This window comes from Hypanus sabinus, chromosome 10, assembly GCF_030144855.1.
Source record: "Hypanus sabinus isolate sHypSab1 chromosome 10, sHypSab1.hap1, whole genome shotgun sequence".
NCBI classification, from domain to species: domain Eukaryota; kingdom Metazoa; phylum Chordata; class Chondrichthyes; order Myliobatiformes; family Dasyatidae; genus Hypanus; species Hypanus sabinus.
Genome location: NC_082715.1, coordinates 148,301,409 through 148,325,139, shown reverse-complemented (window position 1 = coordinate 148,325,139; position 23,731 = coordinate 148,301,409). Strand labels below are relative to the sequence as shown.

Sequence of the window (23,731 nt, the reverse complement as noted above, 5' to 3'; positions counted from 1 at the left end):
ATTGCTGCTTGTTCTTTCTTCCAGCCAATAAAAGCCTATATCTCATCTCTCATCTCCGAGAGTTATTGATGATGCATCAGTAGGTTGATAGGTTCTTGATTAGATTGGGTGCAAAGGTTACAGGCAGAAGCCAGGAGAATGGGGTTGAGAGGGATTAATCCATGAAGGATTGGCAGAAGTAACTCGATGTGGCGAATAAGCAAATTTTGCTCCTGTGTCTTATGGTCTTTATTCACGTGTCTAAGAGTCTCTTAAATGCTGCTATCGTATCTGCAAAAATATATATACTGCCTTCAGGAACTTTGGAAAGGAAGATTGGAAATATGATGATAGTGTGTGTGTGGTGAAATACATATACCTGTCTGGACATGGCCCCTGCTGACTGCTCCTGTGTCTCCTCCCACAGACCCCTGTATAAAGGCGATTGAGGCCTGAACCCAGCCTCTCAGTCTCCAGAATGTAGTATGGTGGTCAGTCACTGCGTGTTCCTTTTTCTAGTCAATAAAAGCAGCTATCTCGCCTTTTCGTCTCAGAGTGAGATATTGATGGTGCATCAGTGAGTAAGAATGACAGTCACAGAACTATCAAATTCGGTGCCCGGGGCCCCGATAATTACTAAATGAGCAATTTGTCGTAGACTTCACTGCCCAAAGCGTTTTAATAGGCGTTTTACATCATCATCACTGCAACCTTTCCACTGAATTTACAGGAAATTACTCGGAGATCATTAGACATGATGTCAACCCAAAAGACATTGCTGACTGATTTAAGTAAAAATTAATAAAGTCAGTTACTACCGACAACGCCGCTTGCAAGAACGCGAGCCCTGCTGAAAGCGGGGAAAAACACAGAAGGTCTTAAATCAGGCTCCGCCCATCCAGACGTCAGTGCTGGAGGCTAGAGACGCTGGTTGCCATGGAAGCAATCAAGAAGCGCAGGTGTTTGATGGTTGTATCTGCGTAAATGTTTGCACTCATAAACTTTTCACATACTACTCGCCGCCACCACCACACCCCCCCCCCCCCCGGATCAGGGAGAAGTAAGTTTAACAGGTGACACCACCCTTGAAGGAAGGAGTTGGTGCATTGCCGCCCCCGCTTTGATTGTGTCGTGCTCCTGGGCCTGAAGCCTCTCTGGGATTTACCGCAGGAGCGAAAGGGATGAATAACGGTGTCTTCTTATACACTCCGCCCGTCAGCAGGGACAGAGTGATCTCCAGGTTCCCTAAGGTACGTCTTTAATATTTTAACAGCTTTGCTCCAGTTCTGATTGGGGGGGGGGGGGGGGAAGAGAGGTTGTTTCGTTTCAGCAGCAGAAACTGGATCTCAGGGAGTTCCTCCAAGTTTGTAGACATATCTTTCTTTATCGGCTGATTTTATTGAGACGTGTTGCGTTTCCCAACACAAGGATTTTGCTATGCACTAAGTAAGACCAATGACTCCAGACTAGACTCAATGTCAGCAAGACTAAGAAGCTGATTTGACCTCAGGAGGAGGAAATCGGAGGCCCAGAAGCCAGTCGTCAGAGGGGGAGAAGGCCAGCAACTTTAAATTCTTTGGTGTTGCCATTTCATAGAATCTGGCTTGGCCATTATGAAGGACGTGCAGTTACGAAGAAAACAGGGTAGTGCCTCTACTTCCTTAGGAGTTTGTGAAGATTTGGCATGACAGCTAAAACTCTGACAAACTTTCATAGATGTGTGGTGGAGAGAATATTGACTGGGAGGGACATACCAATGCCCTTGAATGGAAAATCCTACAAAAAGCAGTGAACGCTTCCCAGGCCCCACCTCTGAGCACATCTTCACGGAATGCAGACTCAAAAAAACAGCAATCATCATCAGAGATCCACCACCCAGGCCATGCTCTCTTCTCACTGCCGCCATCAACAAGAAACTACAGGAGCCTCAGAACCCACACCACCAGGTTTAAGAGCCATCAGGCTTTTCAACCAGTGGGGATCATTTTATTCAACTTAACTGGTCTTGTCACTGAACTGCTCCCTCAACCTATGGACTGGCTTTCAAGAACTCTTCACCTCAAATTCTTGATACTTACTGCTAATTTATTTATTGTTATTAGTTTTTCCTTTGTATTTGTACAGTTTATTGTCTTTTGCATGTTGGTTACTTGTCCATCCTGTTGAGTGCGGTCTTTCAGCGATTCCATAATGTTTCTTGGATTTACTGTGCATGCCCACAAGAAAACAAATCTCAGGGTTGTAAATGGTGACATATGCACTTTGATAATAAATTTGTTTTGAACTTTGATAATAAACCTGATTCTGAAATCTCAGATTTAGCTAATTCACAATCTATTAAATTAGCTGATTATGTTCTGTCAGAAGAGGACATTGCTCAGCCTTCTGTGTTTACTGTTACCCAACTCAAAGTGGATTCACCTATAACACAGGATGCAAAGCAGCTTTAACACAAGGACAGTATAGGTGGCGCCATGACAAGGTCCTGTTGACCCTTGCTGACACACTGGAGTGGGAGAGCTGTAAAAAGAGACTAGCTGGCAGAGAGGCAATCAGGGCAGTCATTTTCATCAAGGTGAGGGCCACGCCTGTCATATCAAAGAGGACTAAATCCAATCTGCTGCAAACTGCCAAATTATGGGAGATAAGGATCGTTGTGGGGAGGAAGCTGCAGTTCCCAGAGGTGGTGCAAACCACACTTTGATGAGATATTGTGCGGTCCAGTGAAGATGAGAAAATCATCCTAGTGGAGCTCACAGAACCATGGGAGGAAGGATGTAGTGAGCCTTGTGAAACAAAGGCCCTGAACTACCAGACCTTGGTCCAGGAGTGCAGGGACAAAGGATGGCAGATGTGGCTATTTCCCCATGGAGATCAACGGTAGAGGTTTCCCTGCAAGGTTGGCATGGAGGTCGCTGTCTGCGCAGGGCCTTGAAGAAATGAGCAAGAACCAAGCAGCTTGCAGGACTGGGGAGGAAGCAGAAAGAGCCTCTTGCTGGATATGGAGCAGACGAAAGGAGTTGAGCTGGAAGCCAGGAACAGACGGGCAGTGATTTGGCCAGCACTGCTGTGGTAAACCATGTATATCTGTCTGGACACGCCCCTCTGCTGACTGCTTCTGTGGCTCCTCCCACAGACCCCTGGATAAAGGCGATTGTGTCACTGCTCCTCCCACAGTCCAGGGCAGTCATCCAGCATGGATGTGCTCTGCTTTACTGCTAATATAAGCCTTTCAGTATTCAGGATCCCACTACCAAGCACATCTTCCCCCCCCCCCACCCCTTTCTGCTTTCCGCAGGGATCGCTCCCTACTCCACTAGTTCCCCCCCCCCCCCCCATCCCTTCCCACCAGTCTCCCTCCTGGCACTTATCCTTGTAAGCGGACTGGTATGGTATACTGTGTCTGTTACTCCTGGTGTGGCCTTTCATATATTGGTGAGACCCGACACAGACTGGGAGACCATTTCGATGAACACCTACGCTCAGTCCACCGGAGAAAGCAGGATCTCCCAGTGGCCACACATTTTAATTCCACGTCCCATTCCCAATCTGATATGTCTATCCATGGCCTCCTCTACTGTCAAAGTGAATCCAAACTCAGGTTGGAGGAACAACAGCTTATATACTGGCTGGGTAGCCTCCAACTTGATGGCATGAACATTGACTTCTCTAACTTCTATTAGTGCCCCTCCTCCCCTTCTTACCCCATCCCTGACATATTTAGTTGTTTGTCTGTTCTCCATCTCCCTCTGGTGCTTCTCCCCGCTCTTTCTTTCTAATGAGGTCTCCCGTCCGATGATCCTTTCCCTTTTCCAGCTCTGTATCACTTTTGCCAATCACCTTTCCAGCTCTTAGCTTCATCCCACCCCCCTCTGGTCTTCTCCTATCATTTCGCATTTCCCCCTCCTCCCACTACTTTCAAATCTCTTGCTATCATTTCTTTCAATTAGTCCTGACGAAGGGTCTCGGCCCGAAACGTCGACAGTGCATCTCCTTATAGATGCTGCCTGGCCTGCTGTGTTCCACCAGAATTTTGTGTGTGTTGTTTGAATTTCCAGCATCTGCAGATTTCCTTGTGTTTGCCCTTTCAGTATTTACTCTACTTCCAGTCTTTTGGAGTTATTGATAGTGTATCAACTGCTGACCCACCAACTCCAGTTGTGGTTAAGGTGTAGTGGTTAAGGGTCAAAACACTCTATGAAGGTTGAGCATCACTTGACAACTTTTGCCCCTGGCCAAAGGCTATGGTTACCTCATCAGGTAACTGAAGGGAGCACCCTAGTGTAGGATGCAAGTGTAATTGTAAAAATAGTAATAGGCCATTTGTTCAGATTCACTTTTAGAATAAACCATCACAGTTTGCAGAATAAAGACATGAATTTTGATTTTCTGCAAATCTGGATAATTTGATTTGCCATCAGTCTCTCCATAGCCAAAAGCAATAGGCTTCAGAATCTGTAGAAACAAGTTAAAATGGTTAGGACTGAGATGAGGAGAAATTATTTACTGGAATTCCCTGCTGCAGAAGGCTGAGGTGACTGAATCATTGAATATATTCAAGAATGAATTATATTGAATTCCCTCTCAGTTTCTCCCTAAATATGTCACCTTTCATGCTTAACCTACAACCTCTATTTCTAGATGCACCCTGCCCTGGGGAAAGCCTGCATGTATTTACCCTGGCTATATCCCTCATAATTTTGAATACCTCAAAAAGACCTCTCCTCATTCTCCTACACTCTAGGGAATAAGGTCATAATTTATTCAACCTATCCCTGTAATTCACATCCTAAAAATATCCTTGTAAATTTGTTTTGCAATCTTTTCAAGTTTACTGGTATTTTTCTGTGCCAGGTTTGTTCATTTACAGTCAATCATAAGAACATGACAGATGAATTCCAATGTCAGTAGCTTTTAGGAACTAATACACAGTTTTACTAATACTGTAGAGGTATTGGTAGTGTTCTAATTTGTTCTGTATTTCATTTAAATCATAAGTTGTTACTCAGTTAAATTGTAGTTTGTCTTTATTATGGCTTTTAACTATTTCCATGGAACTTTGGCTAATTTGGGGCAGCCGCTTAATTGGGCCAAATTGTACCAATCCTGATATCTCCCAATTCACTGGAATCCACTGTGCTTGTATATCCCCTCCCTTACAGTAATTTACCCTTGACTGACGTCTTACCAGCCTGTCATTTCCCATCTTGTTCTTAGACCATTTACTATCCTCCTGTCCTCCAGAGCCTCACCTGTGGCTAAGGATGTTTTAAATATCTCTGCTACTGCATCTGCAGTTTCTGTACTTGCCTCCTACAAGGTCCGAGGGGACACTTTGTCAGACCCTGGGATGTATCCACCCTAATTTGTCTCGTGCCATCAAGTACTTTCTTTTCTGTAATCTGGATACAGTCCATGACCTCATTGTTCTTTTGCCTCAGTTCTGTATACCCTGTGTCTGTCTCCCTAGTAAATACAGATGCAAAAAATCCATTTTAAGTCTCCCCTATTTGTTTCAGCTACATGCATTCATGATCATGCCAATTTTTGAAGAAGAAGAATTTTGTCCCTTGCTATCTTTTTGCTCTTAATATGTCTGTCAAAGTTCTTGGGATTCTCTTTGGTCTTCCAGAGCAACATCGTGCCTTCCTTTAACCCTTGTAATTTCCCTCTTAAGTGTTCTCTTGCATTTCTTATATTCCTTAAGTGTCTTATTTGATCCTAAATGTCTCCTCCTTCTTAACCAGGGTTTCAATATCCCCTGAAAACCAAGGTTCCCTAAACCTGTTAGCCTTGCTTTTATTCTAGCAAAAAACATACAAATCCTGTTCTTAATATTCCACTTACCAAGCATTCCTTTGCCAGAAAACACCCTATCCCCATTCGCACCTGCCACCTCTTTTCTGATGCCATCAAAATTGGCCTTTTTCTAATTTAGAAAGTTAACTCAAGGACCAGCCAAATCCTCCATAATTACAGATCCCAAAGGAAATCTTGAAACTTGTGGAATCATGATCACTGGATCCAAAGTGTTCCCTTTCACACACTTCTGTCATCTGCCCTGTCTTGTCCCTCTCCAGTAGGTACTTCCACATATTGATTGATGAAACTTTCCTGAACACATTTGATAAACTCTATTCTATCCAGACCTTTTACAGTAATATTCTTCCTGGACTGGGAATCAAACCTGGGCCATGGCAGTGAGAGCATTGAATTGTACAACTTTTATGACAATATAGAAAACAGGTGGGCATTTTATTGTTTAGATATCAACAAGCCTCCTGTATCTATTGGCGAAGTCAGAGCAGAGAAAGATAGATGACCTAATAGTACAAGTAAATCTTGATATCTCTGCGATTAGTGATGGGCAGAGAAATACAACATCTTAAGCTAGAGCAATACATACAAACCTTAATATCTTACGCTAGACTGTCTCGTGTCCAATTTCAGAATCTGAAAGGAAATACAATTGTGTAGCACTTTTATATCCTCGTGTTTTTGTTAACAACAGTTATTGTTTTATTGTTAATGCATGTTATCCAGTCATAGTTTCAAGTTTTCTAACCGGTTCAAATTTAATTTTCATGACATTATCAATTCATACTAAAACCAGTGAAATGTGGCTCCAATCCGCAGAGTTTTAAGGGCCAATGTTTGGGGGGGGTTGGTGGGAGAACGTTATTCTAAACTCATTTATGTAGTAGACACAGCCTTGTAAATTCCTTTTATAAGACCATAAAACTTGGAAGCAGAATTACCCATTGAGTCTGTTTTGCTATTCCATCATAGCTCCTGCTATTCCATCATAGCTCCTGCCTTCTCCCCATAACCTTTGATACCCTTACTAATCAAGAGCCTATCAAACTCTGTTTTAAATATACCCAATGATTTGGCCACTACAACCATCTGTGGCAATGAATTCCACAGATTCATCACCCTCAGGCTCAAGAAATTCCTCTTCATCTCTGTTCCAAAAGTACATCCTGTGGCTGTATCCTCTGGTCCGAGAATCCCCTGCTGTAGGAAGTATCAACGTCCATTATTCATCTCCACATCCATTCCAACTAGGTCTCTCAAGATTCAATATGTTTTAGTGAGATCCCCCTCATTCTTCTAAACTCCAACAAGTACAGGTCCAGGACCATCAAATGCTCCCCATATGTTAACTCTTTCATTCCCGTGATAATTCTTGTGAGCCTCCTCTGGACCCTCTCCAATGCCAGCAAACCCTTACTTAGATAAGGGGCCAAAAATTGACTTAGTACTCCAAGTGCAGTGTGATTAATACCTTATAAAACCTCAGCATTACATCCTTGCTTTTATATTCCAGACCTCTCAAAATTAATGCTAATAGTGCTCTTCATTATATTATGCATTAATAAACAAAGGCCTATTTTTATGAAGATAGTAACATTCAAATTTTAATTTATTTAAAATAATTTGTCATCAGAGATTTTTTTGTCCTCATTTTGAGTTTAGGTGGTTGGAATGTGGCCTTGGGCTTCAGATCGCCTCTTCTGTCCTTTAACATAATTACATCTGGCACAAATTCAGCTATTCTCCATTTCAATGGACAGAAACAGTTATGAGAGAATTTTCAGTAAGTTTTCATTTATTTGTTTAAAATGTTTTCATTTATCATAGAACCATAGAACACTACCGCACAGTACAGGCCCTTCAGCCCTCCATGTTGTGCCAACCCATATAAAAAAGTACTAAACCCATGTTCCCCCATAACCCTCCATTTTTCTTTCATCCATGTGCCTGTCCAAGAGGCTCTTAAATACCCCTAATGTCCTAGCCTCCACCACCATCCCTGGCAAGTCATTCCAGGTACTCACAACCCTCTGTGCAAAAACAAAACTTAACCCTGATGTCTCCCCTAAACTTCCCTCCCTTAATTTTGTACCTATGCCCTTTGGTGTTTGCTATTGGTGCCGTGGGAAACAGGTACTGACTATCCACCCTACCTATGCCTCTCATAATCTTGTAGACTTCTATCAAGTCTCCTCTCATTCTTCTATGCTCCAAGGAGTAAAGTCCCAGCTCTGCTGACCTTGCTTCATATGACTTATTCTCCAATCCAGGCAACATCCTGGTAAATCTCCTCTGCACCCTCTCCATAGCTTCTACATCCTACTTTTGTACTATTAAAGTACTATTTTAGTACAAAAAGTACTATTAAAATATATTTAAATATATTCAATCATTTTTAAATCTTGAGTTTTTTGATTTAGTTTTTTTCTTTTGAAAATTGATTTTAAATGAAAGGAATGTTTCATATGTTTGGTATCTTTAGTGCAAATTTATTATAGGCTGTTGGTTGGTCACCTGGCAACAGCTTTTGATAGAATTTAGGATCTGAAGACCTTGTGCCACACAGACCTTGCTAATCAGATCAGAGCCAGCTTCACTGAGAAATCTCCTGTCTCGCAGTTTGACGAGCAACAGGAGTGGGCAGGTTGCTGCCCTATGGGAACTGTGGCCCAAGATCTCCTTCATAAATCTAACAGAGACTTCAGGAGAAAATTCTTAAGTTGAAGGTTGATGGAAATCTGAAACATAACACAGGAATAGGTGAGGAATATTACTTAAGATAGTGTAAGACAAACTCTTGAGATCGGTGTGAATAGAGGGTTGTACTGAATCAGCTGGATTAGGCTGAATGAGAGAAAAATGGTAGACTAGAATAATTTGCTGATGCAAGTGGGTGAATCGGCAGATTCGCCACTGTTCCAATTAGCACACCTGGTCAGTCCATTCAAAAGAACAAGGTGGTCTTTGGCCACTTTTGCTAGAATCAATATACTCCCTAGAATAAGACAAAATTTGCATTACACTTTTCAAAGTTGTATGAAATAGATTTATTACAAAAATATTCCATGTGTTACTATCAAATGAAATTAACTGTTTCAAAAGGACTTCCTATGATGATGATGAAGCCTGTTTTTGTAACAGGTTCAGAAATTTACCACAATATGATTCTATTCCTGATCAAAACTATAGGTGAATGTTTGATAGCTATGTGAATGATCACCTTATTGAGCTTAGATGGTATACCTCCTCTCCACTTACTCTACCCACCCTTCTACTCCCCCTCTCCCTAGTCTCCCCCTCTATGCACACTCTATTCCTATTCTTCTCCCATCCCTGCCTTTCTTCCCACCACTTCCTCTCTGTCTCATTATCACCTATATAAATACATCAAAAAGATTTTCATTCTCTAAGTTTTCTCACAGGTTCTCTCACTCACCAAATCTTGGTATTCTGTTTGGATCAGGATCATGACTCTGAATCTGTCCTTTTTTTTAATTGCACATTGGTCAATCACGATATAAAAGGGTTTATTCACAGACTCTGCTCTCTGGGATCCTGGAAAGTTGTTTGAAATATTACAGTAACCATTGCTGATTTAGTTTAGAAAACACAGTTTGTGGGATCAAAGTATTGCCGTCATTGTATTAAACCAAAATACAGTGAAGATGTTGCCAAGGAAACTGCTGCAAGATTAAAAGAGACTTAAACTTCTGTATTAAAAATGAAATTGCTGTTCATTCAGATTTAGTTGCTGTACATTCTGCATTGTATTTCCCCCCGCATCTCTCTGTTTTATTGCTGCTTTCCAGCAAGGACAATGGAAAGGTCTTAAGTATTGTCAGGTTCAAAGCTCAGCCAACACATTCTCAGGCGCATTCCAAGCATTACAAATAAAAACTGAAAAGTAGTTAGAAATGAAGGTTAATCAACAACTGAGTTTTCAAGAAGATTATTTTCATCTTGAAACAAACTAATCCAGGTTCTGAACTACTTGTCTTCCAAACATGAGAAATTGACCACCTAAATAGAGTTGAGAAGGGGGTGACATAGTTGGGGGTATGTTGGGGCATAAGTTTAAGATACCTGTATGGAGAGGCACAAGAGGTAGAAATTAGCCAAAGTCTTCCAGGACTTGTTTCAGGTTCTCTCTTTGTCACCCTCTGTCAGCCTTACCCTTTTTCTCTTCCCTGGCCTTTTACTTGCCTTTGCCCTTCTTTCATCACCCTCTTCCCTCTTCCTCCTTTTCTTGCCTCCATATCTGAGCTTCCCTATCACCCTTGTCTTCTCCCTGTCGAGGGAACGGGTTTGGCGTGATGATGGGTTGAGAAGGAGATTGAGCTTAATTTATTATTGTTTTGCATTGCCTTGTCTGTTTTCCTGCCATTGGAGATTTAAGTACATAATTTACAGTGGGGCAGTATGCTGAAAAGAAGCATGCAAGAGATTTTAGCAGCATGCATAATGACACAGTTTGGACTTTACTGACCGCTGTTTTATGGCTTAGAGATTATCCTTGCTTGTGCTGTTAATTCAGTGGCACAGTTTGAAAATTAATAACATATAACAAATACAGCATGGAAACAGGCCATCTTGGCCCTTCTCGTCCATGCCAAACGCTTACTCTCACCTAGTCCCACCGACCTGCACTCAGCCCATAACCCTCCATTCCTTTCCTGTCCATATACCTATCTAATTTTACTTTAAATGACAATACTGAACCTGCCTCTACCACTTCTACTGGAAGCTCGTTCCACGCAGCTACCACTCTGAGTAAAGAAATTCCCCCTCGTGTTACCCTTAAACTTTTGCCCCCTAGCTCTCAACTCATGTCCTCTTGTTTGAATCTCTCCTACTCTCAATGGAAAAAGCCGATTCACGTCAACTCTATCTATCCCCCTCATAATTTTAAATACTTCTATCAAGTCCCCCCTCAACCTTCTACGCTCCAAAGAATAAAGACCTAACTTGTTCAATCTTTCCTTGTAACTTAGGTGCTGAAACCCATTCTAGTAAATCTTCTCTGTACTCTCTCTATTTTGTTGATATCTTTCCTATAATTCAGTGACCAGAACTGTACACAATACTCCAAATTCGGCCTTAACAATGCCTTGTACAATTTTAACATTACATCCCAACTCCTATACTCAATGCTCTGATTTATAAAGGCCAGCATACCAAAAGCTTTCTTCACCACCCTATCCACATGAGATTCCACCTTCAGGGAACTATGCACCATTATTCCTAGATCACTCTGTTCTACTGCATTCTTCAATGCTCTACCATTTATTATGTATGTCCTATTTGGATTATTCCAACCAAAATGTAGCACTTCACACTTATCAGCATTAAACTCCATCTGCCATCGTTCAGCCCATTTTTCTAACTGGCCTAAATCTCCCTGCAAACTTTGAAAACCTACTTCATTATCCACAATGCCACCCACCTTAGTATCATCTGCATACTTACTAATCCAATTTACCACCCCATCATCCAGATCTTTAATGTATATGACAAACAAATGGAAAAGTAAAGTGACTTTTAAGGCATCGGATCCAAAGTTACCATTAAGAAGATGGCATTGCCTCTGTTTACTGGTGAGAGTAGTGTTGATGATGTTTAAAAATAAACAGGTTGATTTTTTTGTAAAGATTAGGGAGGGAAGTTCCTCCCTATCTTTGTAACCATTTGAGTACGTTTGGCACATAAAGTATCAACTAACATTTTTGTAGAAGCAAGCTACATGCACATACACAATGATATAAAGGGAAATAGACAAAAGAATTTTTAAGAAAACGTATTCATCATTTTTAAGATTTGAGCATTAGCCATATCTTGCTCTGGTCATAGTGGTGGTGAGCAGCCATCTTGAATCACAGCAGCTCATGTGGTGAAGGTATTCTCTCAGTGCTATTGGGGAAGCAGTTCCAGGATCTGGACTCTGTGCCAGTTAAGATACACTGACATCCCCATGTGCCTTTTGCCCTTGACCTTCTTGGGGCTGAAGGTCACAGGCTGGGAGGTGATATTGACAGCCCTGATGAATAACAGCAATAGATTTTGTAGATGTGTTTCACAGCACATCTGGTGGTACAAGGATGGAACGTTTAGAGTGGTGGTTGATGTGCCAATTGAGGGGCTGCGTGCACAAATTTGAAGAATTTATGTAGAATTTATGGTCTAGCATTTTAGAATTTTTTCAGGTACTGGTCAAAGTTAATGTTTGAAGCATTTTCCATAAGATATTTCCTGCATATTATTCTAGAATGCCTATGCCTGTGTGCACAATTACTTATAAAAATGTTTATATCTTGTAAAATTAGTTTAAAAATGGTAATTAGATCAAACGTGGGTCAAAATGCACTTAACAGAACTTTGCAGGAATTATCTAAATAGGATGTACTTGGGTAGGGAATATCCTTTATTTGTTTATTTTATCCCCATTCCTGTACTACACTGCTTTAGTCAGTCAGTCACCACTGGCAGCGTTGGAGAGGATCCAGAGGAGGTTCACTAGAATGATCCTACAATTGAAGGGCCTGTATTGTGCAGTGGGTTTTCTATGTTCCTAAGCATATTTGGGCCGTGTGGCCTAATTCTGCTCCCATGCCTTATGGCCTTGTAGCTATAAATGGGGGAGTGTTGGTCTAATGAACAAATGCTGCATGTTGGCAGGGTCATATTCCTTGCAGGAAGTCACCAGGGAGGTCTTTGTAATGACATGAGTGAGATCTTTGAATGCCTGCAGTTTGGAGAAGTCTGCTATGCTGACAAATGCCTGTTCCTTCTCTTCCTGCTCTGGTAACTCTGGATGTCAGCAACATCTTTAAGTACTGTAGGCATTTGTGGCTGAGGCAATATGGGTGCAGACAGAGTGCAACAAAATGGGAGAAGCAATCTGACTATGGAGTAGAGGGGTCAGTTCGGCCATGGGGAGGCCAGTGGTTAGTACCTCTGAGCCATTCTGTGGAAACATGGATGTAACCAGCTGATGTTGCAGCACAGAGTTTGCAAAGGCTTGCCAGTGCACATATTCGTGTATACGTTCTACCAGTGCATAATTAAAACCTTCTCATCTCCATTCCCAACAATCTGCACTTTGTCCATTCAAAAAATTCCTGGAATTACAGCAGAGCAGTTATTTTCAATTCTTGCTGGATTTTGATGGCCACTGAGGCAGTCCATTCACTGAGAGACAAGTTCATCCTGTTACCTTTTACTAGGGTAAAGAATGAGAGTTGCTTGAATTGTAGGCTTGGACAGTTACAAACATATTGTCCTGTCTGTGCTATTTTCCTGAACTGAAGGGGATTCCCCCTCACTTCAGTGTGCAGAAGATATATGATTGCAGTCAGCATGGTGAACATGTTTGCTATCAGACAAGAACTATGAAGAAGGATAAGAGGAAAGTGTAGCAGAAATTTGGGGCACAAAGATCAAGGGGACCACAATCTGAACAGTTCATTTCCTTAAGTCTCTGTAACTCCATATGATATAGGAGCAGAATTAGGCTATTTGGCCCATCCAGTGTGCTCCTCCATTTCATAATGGCTGATACAGTTTTTTTTCTCAGTCCCAATCTCCTGCCTTCTCCCCATATCCCTTCAGGCCCTGACCAGTCAAGAATCTATCAACCTCTGCCTTAAATATACATAAAAGCTTGGCCTCCACAGCTGCTGGTGGCAAATAATTTCATAGGTTCACCACTCTCTGGCTAAAGAAGTTCCTCATTTCCATTCTAAAAGAACCCCTTCAATTCTGAGTCTGTACCCTCTGGTCTTAGACTCTCCCACCATACGAACATCCTCTCCATATCCACTCTATCAAGGACTTTCACCATTCAATAGGTTTTAATTAGGTAACCCTCATCTGAATTCCAGTGAGTACAGACCTAGAGCCATCAAACACTATTCATATGACAAGCCGTTCAATGCTGGAATCATTTTCGTGAACCTCCTTTGAACCCTCTCCAGTTTCAGGCATAAGGGGTCCAAAACTGCTTACAATACTCTAATGTGGCCTCACCAGTGCTTTATAAATTCTCAACATTACATCCTTGTTTTTATATTCTAGTCCTCTTGAAATGAATGCAAACATCGCATTTTTTGCCTTCCTAAGCACAGACTCAACCTGCAAGTTAACCTTTAAGGAATCCTGCACAAGGACTCCCAATTCCCTTTGTGTCTCAGTTTTTGTATTATCTCTCCAAAGTCAACCAAAGTGTATGACCATATACTTCCTAACACTGTATTCCATCTATCATTTCTTTACCCTTTCTCCTCATCTAAGTTTTCAAACTTTGCAACAAAGCCATCAATTCCATCATCCAAATCATTGACATATAACATGAAAAGAATCTGTCCCAATATAGCCCCCTATTGAACACCACAAGTCACTGGCAGCCCACTCTTTGCCTTCTGCCAGTCAGCTTTATCCATGCTAGAATCTTTCCTGTAATACCATGGGCTCATAGCTTGTTAAGCAGCCTCATGTGTGGCAGCTTGTCAAAGGCCTTCTGAAAATCCAAGTACACAACATCAACTGATTCTCCTTTGTCTGTCTTGCTTGTTATTTTTTACCAAAGAACTGCAACAGATTTTTCAGGCAAGATTTTCCTTGGAAGAAACCATGCTGACTACAGTCTATTTTATCATGTGCCTCCAAGTGTCTTGAGAACTTATCCTTAGTAATAGACTTCAATATCTTCCCAACCATGGAAGTCAGACTAACTGACGTATAGTTTTCTTTCGTCTGCCTCTCTCCCTTCTTGAAGTGTAGAGTGACCTCTGTAAATTTTCAGTCTTCCAAAATCTAACGGTTCCTGGAAGATCATTACACATGCCTCCACAATCTCTTCAGCCATCTCTTTCAGATCCTGGAGGTGTACAACAACTGGTCCGAGTGACTTATCTATCTTCAGACCTTTCAGTTTCCCAAGAACCGTCTCTCTAGTAATGGTAACTTCATATACCTTGTGTCCCCTGACAGCTTAAACTTCCACCATACTGCTAGTGTCTTCCACGGTGAAGACTAATGCAAAGTACTTTTTCAGTTCATCCATCATTTCCCTGCCCCCCATTACTACCTCTCTAGTATTGTTTTACAGTGGTGCGACACCCACTCTCACCTCTCCTTTACACTTTATGTATCTGAAGAAACTTTTGATATCCTCTTTAATATTATTGACTAGCTTATTTTCATATTCAGTCTTCACCTTAATGACTTTTTAGTTGTTTTTCTGTTGGCTTTTAAAAGCTTCCCAGTCCCTAACTTACAACTATTTTTTTCTCTATTATATACCCTCTCTTTGTCTTTTATGTTGGTTTTGACTTCTCTTATTAGCCACAGTTGTGTCATATTGCCTTTAGAATACTTTTTTCCCTTTTTGGAATGTATATATCCTGTGCCTTCCAAATTGTGTCTGGAAATTCCAGCCATTGCTGCTCTACCATCATCCCTGCCAGTGTTCTTTTCCAATTATTCTGGCCAACTCCTCTCTCATGCCTTTGTAAGTCCCTTTACTTCACTGTAATACTGGTACATCTAATACTTCTCCTGTTCAATTTGGATTTCTTGCAATTTCTCTTATCATTAACCTTCACATTTTCATCTTCCCAACAAAACAAAAATAAAAACCACCACAAATGCTCATACCAATTCAAATTTATAAACTCAATTATCCTGTAATGCAGGCAAAAATAAATAAATCATCCCCTTAGTGTTAGTCTTCTGTGTATCTTTTATTCTCTGATACACCTATCAGATGCTGCTTTGGTTGTTTCATTATGGGCAGTGTTAATTGATAAACTTCAAGTGAAAAGACTAAAGGACTGTATGGCCCATTAGCAATGGTTCCCAAAGTGGGTGATTGTGTTCATTGGAGATAGTGGGAATTCCTAAAGACAATGAGATAAAGGGGGCATTGGGGGGGGGGAGGAGCTCAATAACAAGGGGGTAGTTGAGGGACTGTAGGCTTCACTTAAGGACTGAATTTATTAAAAACTTCCGATCCTCAGTGGCTCATAATTGATTATAATGATCATGTAATCACCACATCTTTTGCTAATCCACCGTTCTCTTAGATTTTGCTTGAAGTGTGTTATAATTTTTGAAAAGCAATGAAATATTTCTATATTTGGCATATCATGAGAAATTTGGACTGAAGAAATTTAAGTGACTGGCGTCCTGTTGCACTCACCTCAATAACAAGCAAATGCTTTGAGAAGCTGGTCAATGACTACATCTGCAGCTTGCTGTCACCTGCACTGGATTCCCTACTATTCATCTTCCAAAACATCCGATCGACAGACGACAAAATAGCCACAGCTCTACACACCATTCTTGGACTACAGTTCAGCATTCAACACCAGAATTCCCTCCAGGCTTGACAAGATGCTCAGAGACTTTGGCCTTCACCCTGCCTTGTGTAGCTGGATCCTAAGCTTCTCATCAGATTGCCTGCAGTTGATAAGAATGGACTCCCTCACCTCTGCCCCCTGACCCTCAACACAGTTGCTCTTCAGGGTTTTGTACTAAGCCCTTTATATACCCCTGACTGTGTCACCACCCACAGCTCCAATCTGCTAATTAAATTTGATGACAGCATTACACTGTTAGGCCTATTCTCAAATAAAAATGAGGCAGCCTACAGAGAAGAAGTCATCACCCTGACACAATGGTGTCAAGAAAACAACCTCTCCCTCAACGTCACAAAAACCAATGAGCTGGTTGTGGACTACAGGAGGAATGGAGACAGGCTAACACCCATAGACATAAATAGATCTGGGGTTGAAAGCGTGAACAACTTTAAGTTCCTCAGCAAAAACATCACCGAGGGTCTCACATGGTCTGTACGTATCAGCTGTATGGTGAAAAGGCACAACAGGTGCCTCTTTCACTTCAGACGGTTGAAGAAGTTCGATATGGGCCCCAAATTCCTAAGAACTTTCTACAGGGACACAATTGAGAGTACCTGACTGGCTGCATCACTGCCTGGTATGGGAACTGTACTTCCCTCAATCGCGGGACTCTGGGACAGCCCAGCGCATCTGTAGATGTGAACTGCCCACTATTCAGGACGTTTACAAAGACAGGTGTGTAAAAAGGGCCCAAAGGATCATTGGAGACAGGAATCACCCCAACCACAAACTGTTCCTGCTGCTACCATCTGGGAAGCAGTACTGCAGTGTAAAAGCCAGGACCAACAGGCTCTGGGACAGTTTCTTCCACCAGGCTATCAGACTGCTTAATTCAAGCTGATGCAACTGTATTTCTGTTATATTGACAATCCTGATGTACATGATATTTATTATAAATTACTATAATTGCACAATTGAATGGACACATAACGTAAGGATTTTTACTCATGTATATGAAGGATGTAATAGTCAATTCAATTCATTTCAATCATGTTATTTCCAACACCCACCCATGTATTATTGTTATTTGCTACTGACGTACAGTGTTAGCTAGCACAATACTTGTACTCTTAATAACACTGCTACACAATTACTATGAATTAGGGTGTAGTGTTCAATGTGATAAAGTTTAAAAATCTGCCCTTTAGAATGGCCTTGACTGCATTTCTCTGGCCAATAACCCAATGGATATATTGCTGCCCCATCTTCTGTACCTTCAGGCAGAGATTCAGGTTTTGCCTGAGCTATGATGAATTCACAGTTTTCCCCTTTATTGATCACAGCTCTTGAGGCTAGACTTAAACAATAGACGATTGACTGTGATCATTAAGCCATAATGAAAATGGCAGAAGTGGACTAAACAAAAAAGAAGTGTGAAATATCTGAAATATTGATTTCTACCAGCACCAAGCAACCAGCAGCAACCAATTTGTCTGTTGTGTGAAAAAGATTTTTCAAATGAGGCAATGAAACTGTCCAGGCTCCTTGAATATTTGAAGAGATTAACAAGAACTTGGTTTATTTTCAGTCACTTCATAAAAACTTTCAGAAATGGAAAAACACCACTAGCACTTTTGCTAGTACTTCACAACAAAACATTGATGGTCTGAATGCTTCATGCGACATTTCATTGCTCATGGTTAAATCTGAAAAGCCCCATACAATTGAAGAAGAATTGATTCTGCCAGCAGTTAAGGAGGTTCTGAGTACTGTTTTGCAGAAGTCACCAAACCAAATAATTAAATCAGCAACAACTCTGTTCAAAAATAGATGAAATTTCTGAGATTGTGCAACATACTTAGGACAATAGAATTTGCTCAGCAGTTAGATGAGTCAGTTTTGCCAGGCAAAAAAATTCTTTGCTTCTTGGTTATGTTCACTTCATAAAGGGTGTAAGCATGGTTCAAGAATTGTTATTTGCAAGGGGACTAGAAACAGATAAGAAAGGGGAATTGTTTCAGGTTGGTGAGCAATTTTTCAGCAAGAAGGACATTCTGCTCACCAGCATCCTTGCTTATTCAACAGATCAGGCACCATCAATGATAGGAAGCCACCGTTTTTTCTTGAGAAAAGTTGTACCTAACATATTTCAAAGGTTCTTTTTTATTAAAGAAGTATATATGCAGAAAACAGCTCCGAGATTTCCCTTCTCCAGATAGCCATAAAATACAAAAAACATAGAAGTATTTAGAAGAAAGGCATTAATCCCCTCCCCCACATGAAAAGGAAACAAAACCCTCCTAACCCCTTCCTTGCACAAGAACTAACAGATCCACATGGAGAAACAACAAGAACATCAAACCCCAAATCCCCAACTCTCCAATCAGCAACAAAAATGAATGGGCAGACCAATATGAACTACAGTTAGTTTGAACTACAGTCTAACACACAAATCTCAGAATTTCAATAACATCTCTGAGGTCTTCAGGACACAGCGGCCCCTCCAAGACAGCGACCCAAACCAGTGGCCCTTTCAAGGGCAGCATCTTGAACCAGCGACCATTCACTGTGTAGTTCACAGACATCTTGTCGCAAGAAAAAAGCGAGTTGATTGCATAAATCATTAAATGCTGTTATCATAGCAGTAAATCAAATCAAATCCCATGCTCTCAATTCTCAACAATTTCAAGAGGTATTGAGAATAATGAACAGTTTGAACACCTGCTGTTGCATACAGAAGTCAAATGACTCTCAAAAGGAAACTGCTTGAGATGCTTTTATGTGATTTTTAAAACTCTAATATTGCTTAATTCAGTAATCAACTCAAGTATTAGACCTGACACTGCTTATTTGTCAGAATTATTGGCAAAGCTTTATGAAATTAATCTTCAAATGAAAGGAAATTATGTGAATCTTGTCAAATCAGTTGGCTCCATGTTTATGTCCAAATTAACCCTATTTAAATGCAACATTGGTTGATGTGACCTTAGGACTGAAGGCTGATAAATCCCCGGGTCCAGATGGTCTGCATCCGAGGGTTCTAAAAGAGGTGGCTCAGGAAATTGCGGATGCATTGGTAATCATTTTCCAATGTTCCTTAGATTCAGGATCAGTTCCTGAAGGTTGGAGAGTGGCTAATGTTATCCCACTTTTCAAGAAGGGAGGGAAGGAGAAAACGGAGAACTATCGCCCTGTTAGCCTAACGTCAGTCATGGGGAAGATGCTTGAGTCCATTATTAAGGATGAAATAGTGGCACATTTAGATGGCAGAAATAGGATTAGGCCGAGCCAGCATGGATTTACCAAGGGCAAATCATGCTTGACTAATCTGTTGGAGTTTTTTGAGGGTGTAACAAGGATGTTAGACGAGGGTAAGCCAGTGGATGTTATATACCTAGATTTTCAGAAGGCATTCAATAAGGTGCCACATAGGAGATTGGTGAGTAAAATCAGAGCTCATGGCATTGGGGGCAGGGTTTCAACATGGATAGAAAACTGGTTGGCAGATAGAAAGCAAAGGGTAGCAGTGAATGGGTGTTTCTCGGACTGGCTGGAGGTGACTAGTGGGGTACCACAGGGCTCTGTATTGGGACCACAGCTCTTTACGATTTATGTCAATGATTTAGATGAGGGCATTGAAAACTATATCAGCAAGTTTGCTGACGATACTAAACTGGGTGGCAGTGTGACATGCGAAGAGGACGTTAGGAGAATACAGGGAGACTTGGATAGGCTGGGTGAGTGGGCAGATACTTGGCAGATGTTATTCAATGTGAATAAATGTGAAGTTATCCACTTTGGAAGCAGGAACAAGAGGGCAGAGTATTGTCTGAACGGTGTAGTTAGGTAAGGGAGAAATGCAAAGAGACCTAGGAGTCCTAGTTCACCAATCAATGAAGGTGAATGAGCAAGTGCAACAGGCAGTGAGGAGGGCAAATGGAATGTTGGCCTTTGTTACAAGGGGAATTGAATACAAGAGCAAGGATGTCCTTTTGCATTTGTACAGGGCCCTGGTGAGACCACACCTGGAATATTGTGTACAGTTTTGGTCTCCAAGTTTAAGGAAGGACATTCTGGCAGTTGAGGAAGTGCAGCGTAGATTCACTAGGTTGATTCCTGGGATGGCAGGGCTGTCTTACGCAGAGAGATTGGAGAGATTGGGCTTGTACACACTGGAATTGAGGAGATTGAGAGGGGATCTGATTGAAACGTTTAAGATAATTAAAGGATTTGATAGGATTGAGGCAGGAAATATGTTCCAGATGTTGGGAGAGTCCTGTACCAGAGGGCATGGATTGAGAATAAGAGGTCAGTTATTTAAAACAGAGTTGAGGAAGAGCTTCTTCTCCCAGAGAGTTGTGGAGGTGTGGAATGCACTGCCTCGGAAGACGGTGGAGGCCAATTCTCTGGATGCTTTCAAGAAGGAGCTGGATAGATATCTGATGGATAGGGGAATCAAGGGATATGGGGACAAGGCAGGGACTGGGTATTTTTAGTGAATGATCAGCCATGATCTCAGAATGGCGGTGCAGACTCGAGGGGCCGAATGGTCTACTTCTGCACCTATTGTCTATTGTCATTCAAGCTGAAAGAGAAAGAATGAATATAAGATGATATACTGTGCCCACCTGGGTGACCTATATGAAGACATATTAGAGAGATTTCAGAATCTTCTCTTGATCCAAATTCCAGATTGGGTAATGAAACCATTCATGAATACTTGTAATGAAGAATTTACAGGAAGGATGGAGGAAGAATTTGTCTCTCAACAAAATGACTTTGAGCTCAAGCTGGGTTCAAAATATATCAAGAATTTTGGTTGCAGAAAGAAATCTCAGATCACTATCCTGCACCGTGGAAAAAGGTCAAGATGTTCTTTATTGCTTTTCCAATATTGTATTTAGTGGAGCACAGTTTCAGTGTAGTCACCCACGGCTTTCAAAGCAATGAAACAGACTGCAAATTACTGAAGATGGGGATCTGAGACTGCTGAGTGTCATTTAGCCTGTAGTTGAGAAGCTGATATCACTGCATCAAGCCCATCCATCACATTCAAAGGTGAAAAAGCAATGAAGTAGTGAACAGTTGGACCACTAATGTACACTCAACTATTGTTGATGAAAATTGTTTTTATTGTAATTAAAGAAATAATTTTATTTATAGATTTGAATAATTCTTGCAATTATGTGTCACTGCTTTGAATTTGCAGTTCCTTTCACTGTGCATCATAAATCAAAATTCTTTATAGTTTTTATGGAGTGGCTGGAAAGAAGGGGGGGGGCATTGGATATGTAGTCTGTGAGCCAAGGTGGCAGTAACTTAAAAAAATTTGGGAACCACTACCCTAGAGGATAAACCCAAGAATCTAAATCAACTTACTTTAGATCGTACAATCTTTCTCCAGGCTGCAGATATACAGTGAATTGACTGTTTGACAGGAAATTACAAGAGAACTTGAGGGATGGAGACATAAGAGACCACAGGCGGTGGGATCTGGAGGAAGAAACAGATATTGGAGGGACTCAGCAAGTCAGACATCATCTGCTCAGGCAAAGGGATTCAGGTTTGAGACCCAAATGGAACCAATGGAGGGAAGGGGGAGAAACTGAGACACAGTGCTGGGAGGAGCAGGATTGATTTCTAGCATCTGCAGAATCTCTTGTGTTTATAGTGTACAAGAGGGCCTAGGTGGATCAGGTAGAGAAAGGATCAGAGGGGGTGCCACCTGGTTCCACATACCCCTATCTCCTTTGCCCTCTGTTCCCTTTTTGCACCCTTCCCTTATGTGCTTCCATTCACTACCTTCCTTTCTTATCAAGATATCAAGCCCTTTATTGTCTCCACTAATGTACTTTTGCTTCTGTCACACTTCCTGTCCCTGCCTGCTCCCCACCCACCTGTTTCCAACTCTGCTTATCAACTCTCCCTCAGGTGGATTCACATGTCACTTGCCAGCTCCTGCCCCACCACCTCCTCTGCTGGCTATTTCTCTGTTACCCATGAATCATACATGGTCTCTACTTGAGAAGTCACTATCCCTTTCCCCTTCTTGAACCCCCATGTTCTTCCAGCAGCTTGTTTCCTTTGCTCCAGACTCCCTGCTGGGGCACTTCACCTTCCTATTCAGAGATCAAATGATAAAATAAATAGTAAGCAACAGAAATACATCAAGGAAACAACGTGACCCACCCTCACCAGGCAGGTTGTGTTATAATTGAATCAGTCATCTCAGTTGGTTATGACAATAATTGGTTACCTTTGCTACTACGAAAGCTACATTTACCTTTGCTTATTAATTATATAAACTAGCCCCCGGTTATTGCCCTGCAGTTTTTGCTATTCCACTTGAAGGTGTAAAATAAAACAATTAAGACCATCTCTCTTCAATAAAAGCATTAGATTGAATCAGAATCTGGTGGAATATTACTGGCATATGTCATGAAATTTGTTGTTTTGCAGCAGCAGTACATTATAATACATTACTTTAAAAATATTTAAATTATAGTAAGAAATATATTTTTTTAAAAATTGAATAAGTAGTGCAAAAAAAGAAAAAAACTAGTGAGGTAATGTACATGCGTTCATTGTCCATCCAGAAATCTGATGGTGCAGATGAAGAAGCTGTACCCAAAGCATTGAGTATGTGTCTTCGGTTTCCTGTATCTCCTCTCTGATGGTAGTTGTTGTGACATGAACTAAGTCACCAAAGAGATACTGAAGCTAGTGAATATAGAAATGTTTTGTTCAACAAACAAGCACCAGGCATCAACTGAGACACATGTTATTTTATATCTTAAAGATCAAAGGTTAACAGCAGGACAATTCTATAGTTATGAAGTATCTCCTTTGAATTACATTTAGTTTTCAAACATTTCCTTCTTCACACTTGCACCTCAGGCACCCAAAATGAATGTTAATCAGCACTATCTGGTTTGCAATCAGCTCCAGTTTACAGTTCTAAGAATACTACTGTTCAGGGCTGCATTTTAAATTCAATCTACAAACCACATTCAGGTCTGATGGTGAAATTAATATTTGCTGTATACCCTAACTCCTGAATGCTCCCTAATAATAGTAGCAATAAGAAGGGGACTTGTCCAGGCATTTAATTCTTCTTACTGGTCCAGTATAAGGAATGACTTTATGAAATAACTTCCTGGGGGAGTTGGTGAAAAATGAGTACCGTAAATTCCGGACTATAAGCCGCTACTTTTTTTCCACGCTTTGAACACTGCGGCAACACTGCGGCATATACTACGGTGCGGCTAATGCATGTTTTTTTTTCATGCCGCCAAAAACATTTTGCCTCGTAACAGTAGACCAATAAAATTGATGAGTAATTCACAGAGGTCCAATGAAATTGTACGATAAATCAAGCGCACTTTCACAATTAAATTATTGTAAATCAGTCATTTGTACTCACCCTCATCAACATGGAAAACACTCGAAGAAAAGCATATGATGCAGCTTTTAAGTTAAAGGCGATCAATCTGGCGGTTGAAGAAGGAAATTGAGCTGCTGCACATAATCTTGGCATAAATGAATCGATGTTGAGACGGTGGAGATGCCAGTGTGAAGAA

General features: G+C 41.2%; 1 protein-coding gene across 1 annotated transcript in view; it reads left to right on the top strand.

Moving 5' to 3' along the window:
* Positions 1-517: 517 nt before the first annotated feature.
* The window catches only part of rab36 (RAB36, member RAS oncogene family), a 57,239-nt gene continuing 34,025 nt past the window's right edge, over positions 518-23,731 (top strand). Inside the window, exon 1 of the mRNA XM_059983224.1 lies at positions 518-1,229. Within this exon, the coding sequence (XP_059839207.1) occupies positions 1,161-1,229 (69 nt within the window). The 5' untranslated portion in view covers positions 518-1,160. The remainder of the gene's footprint in view (positions 1,230-23,731) is intronic.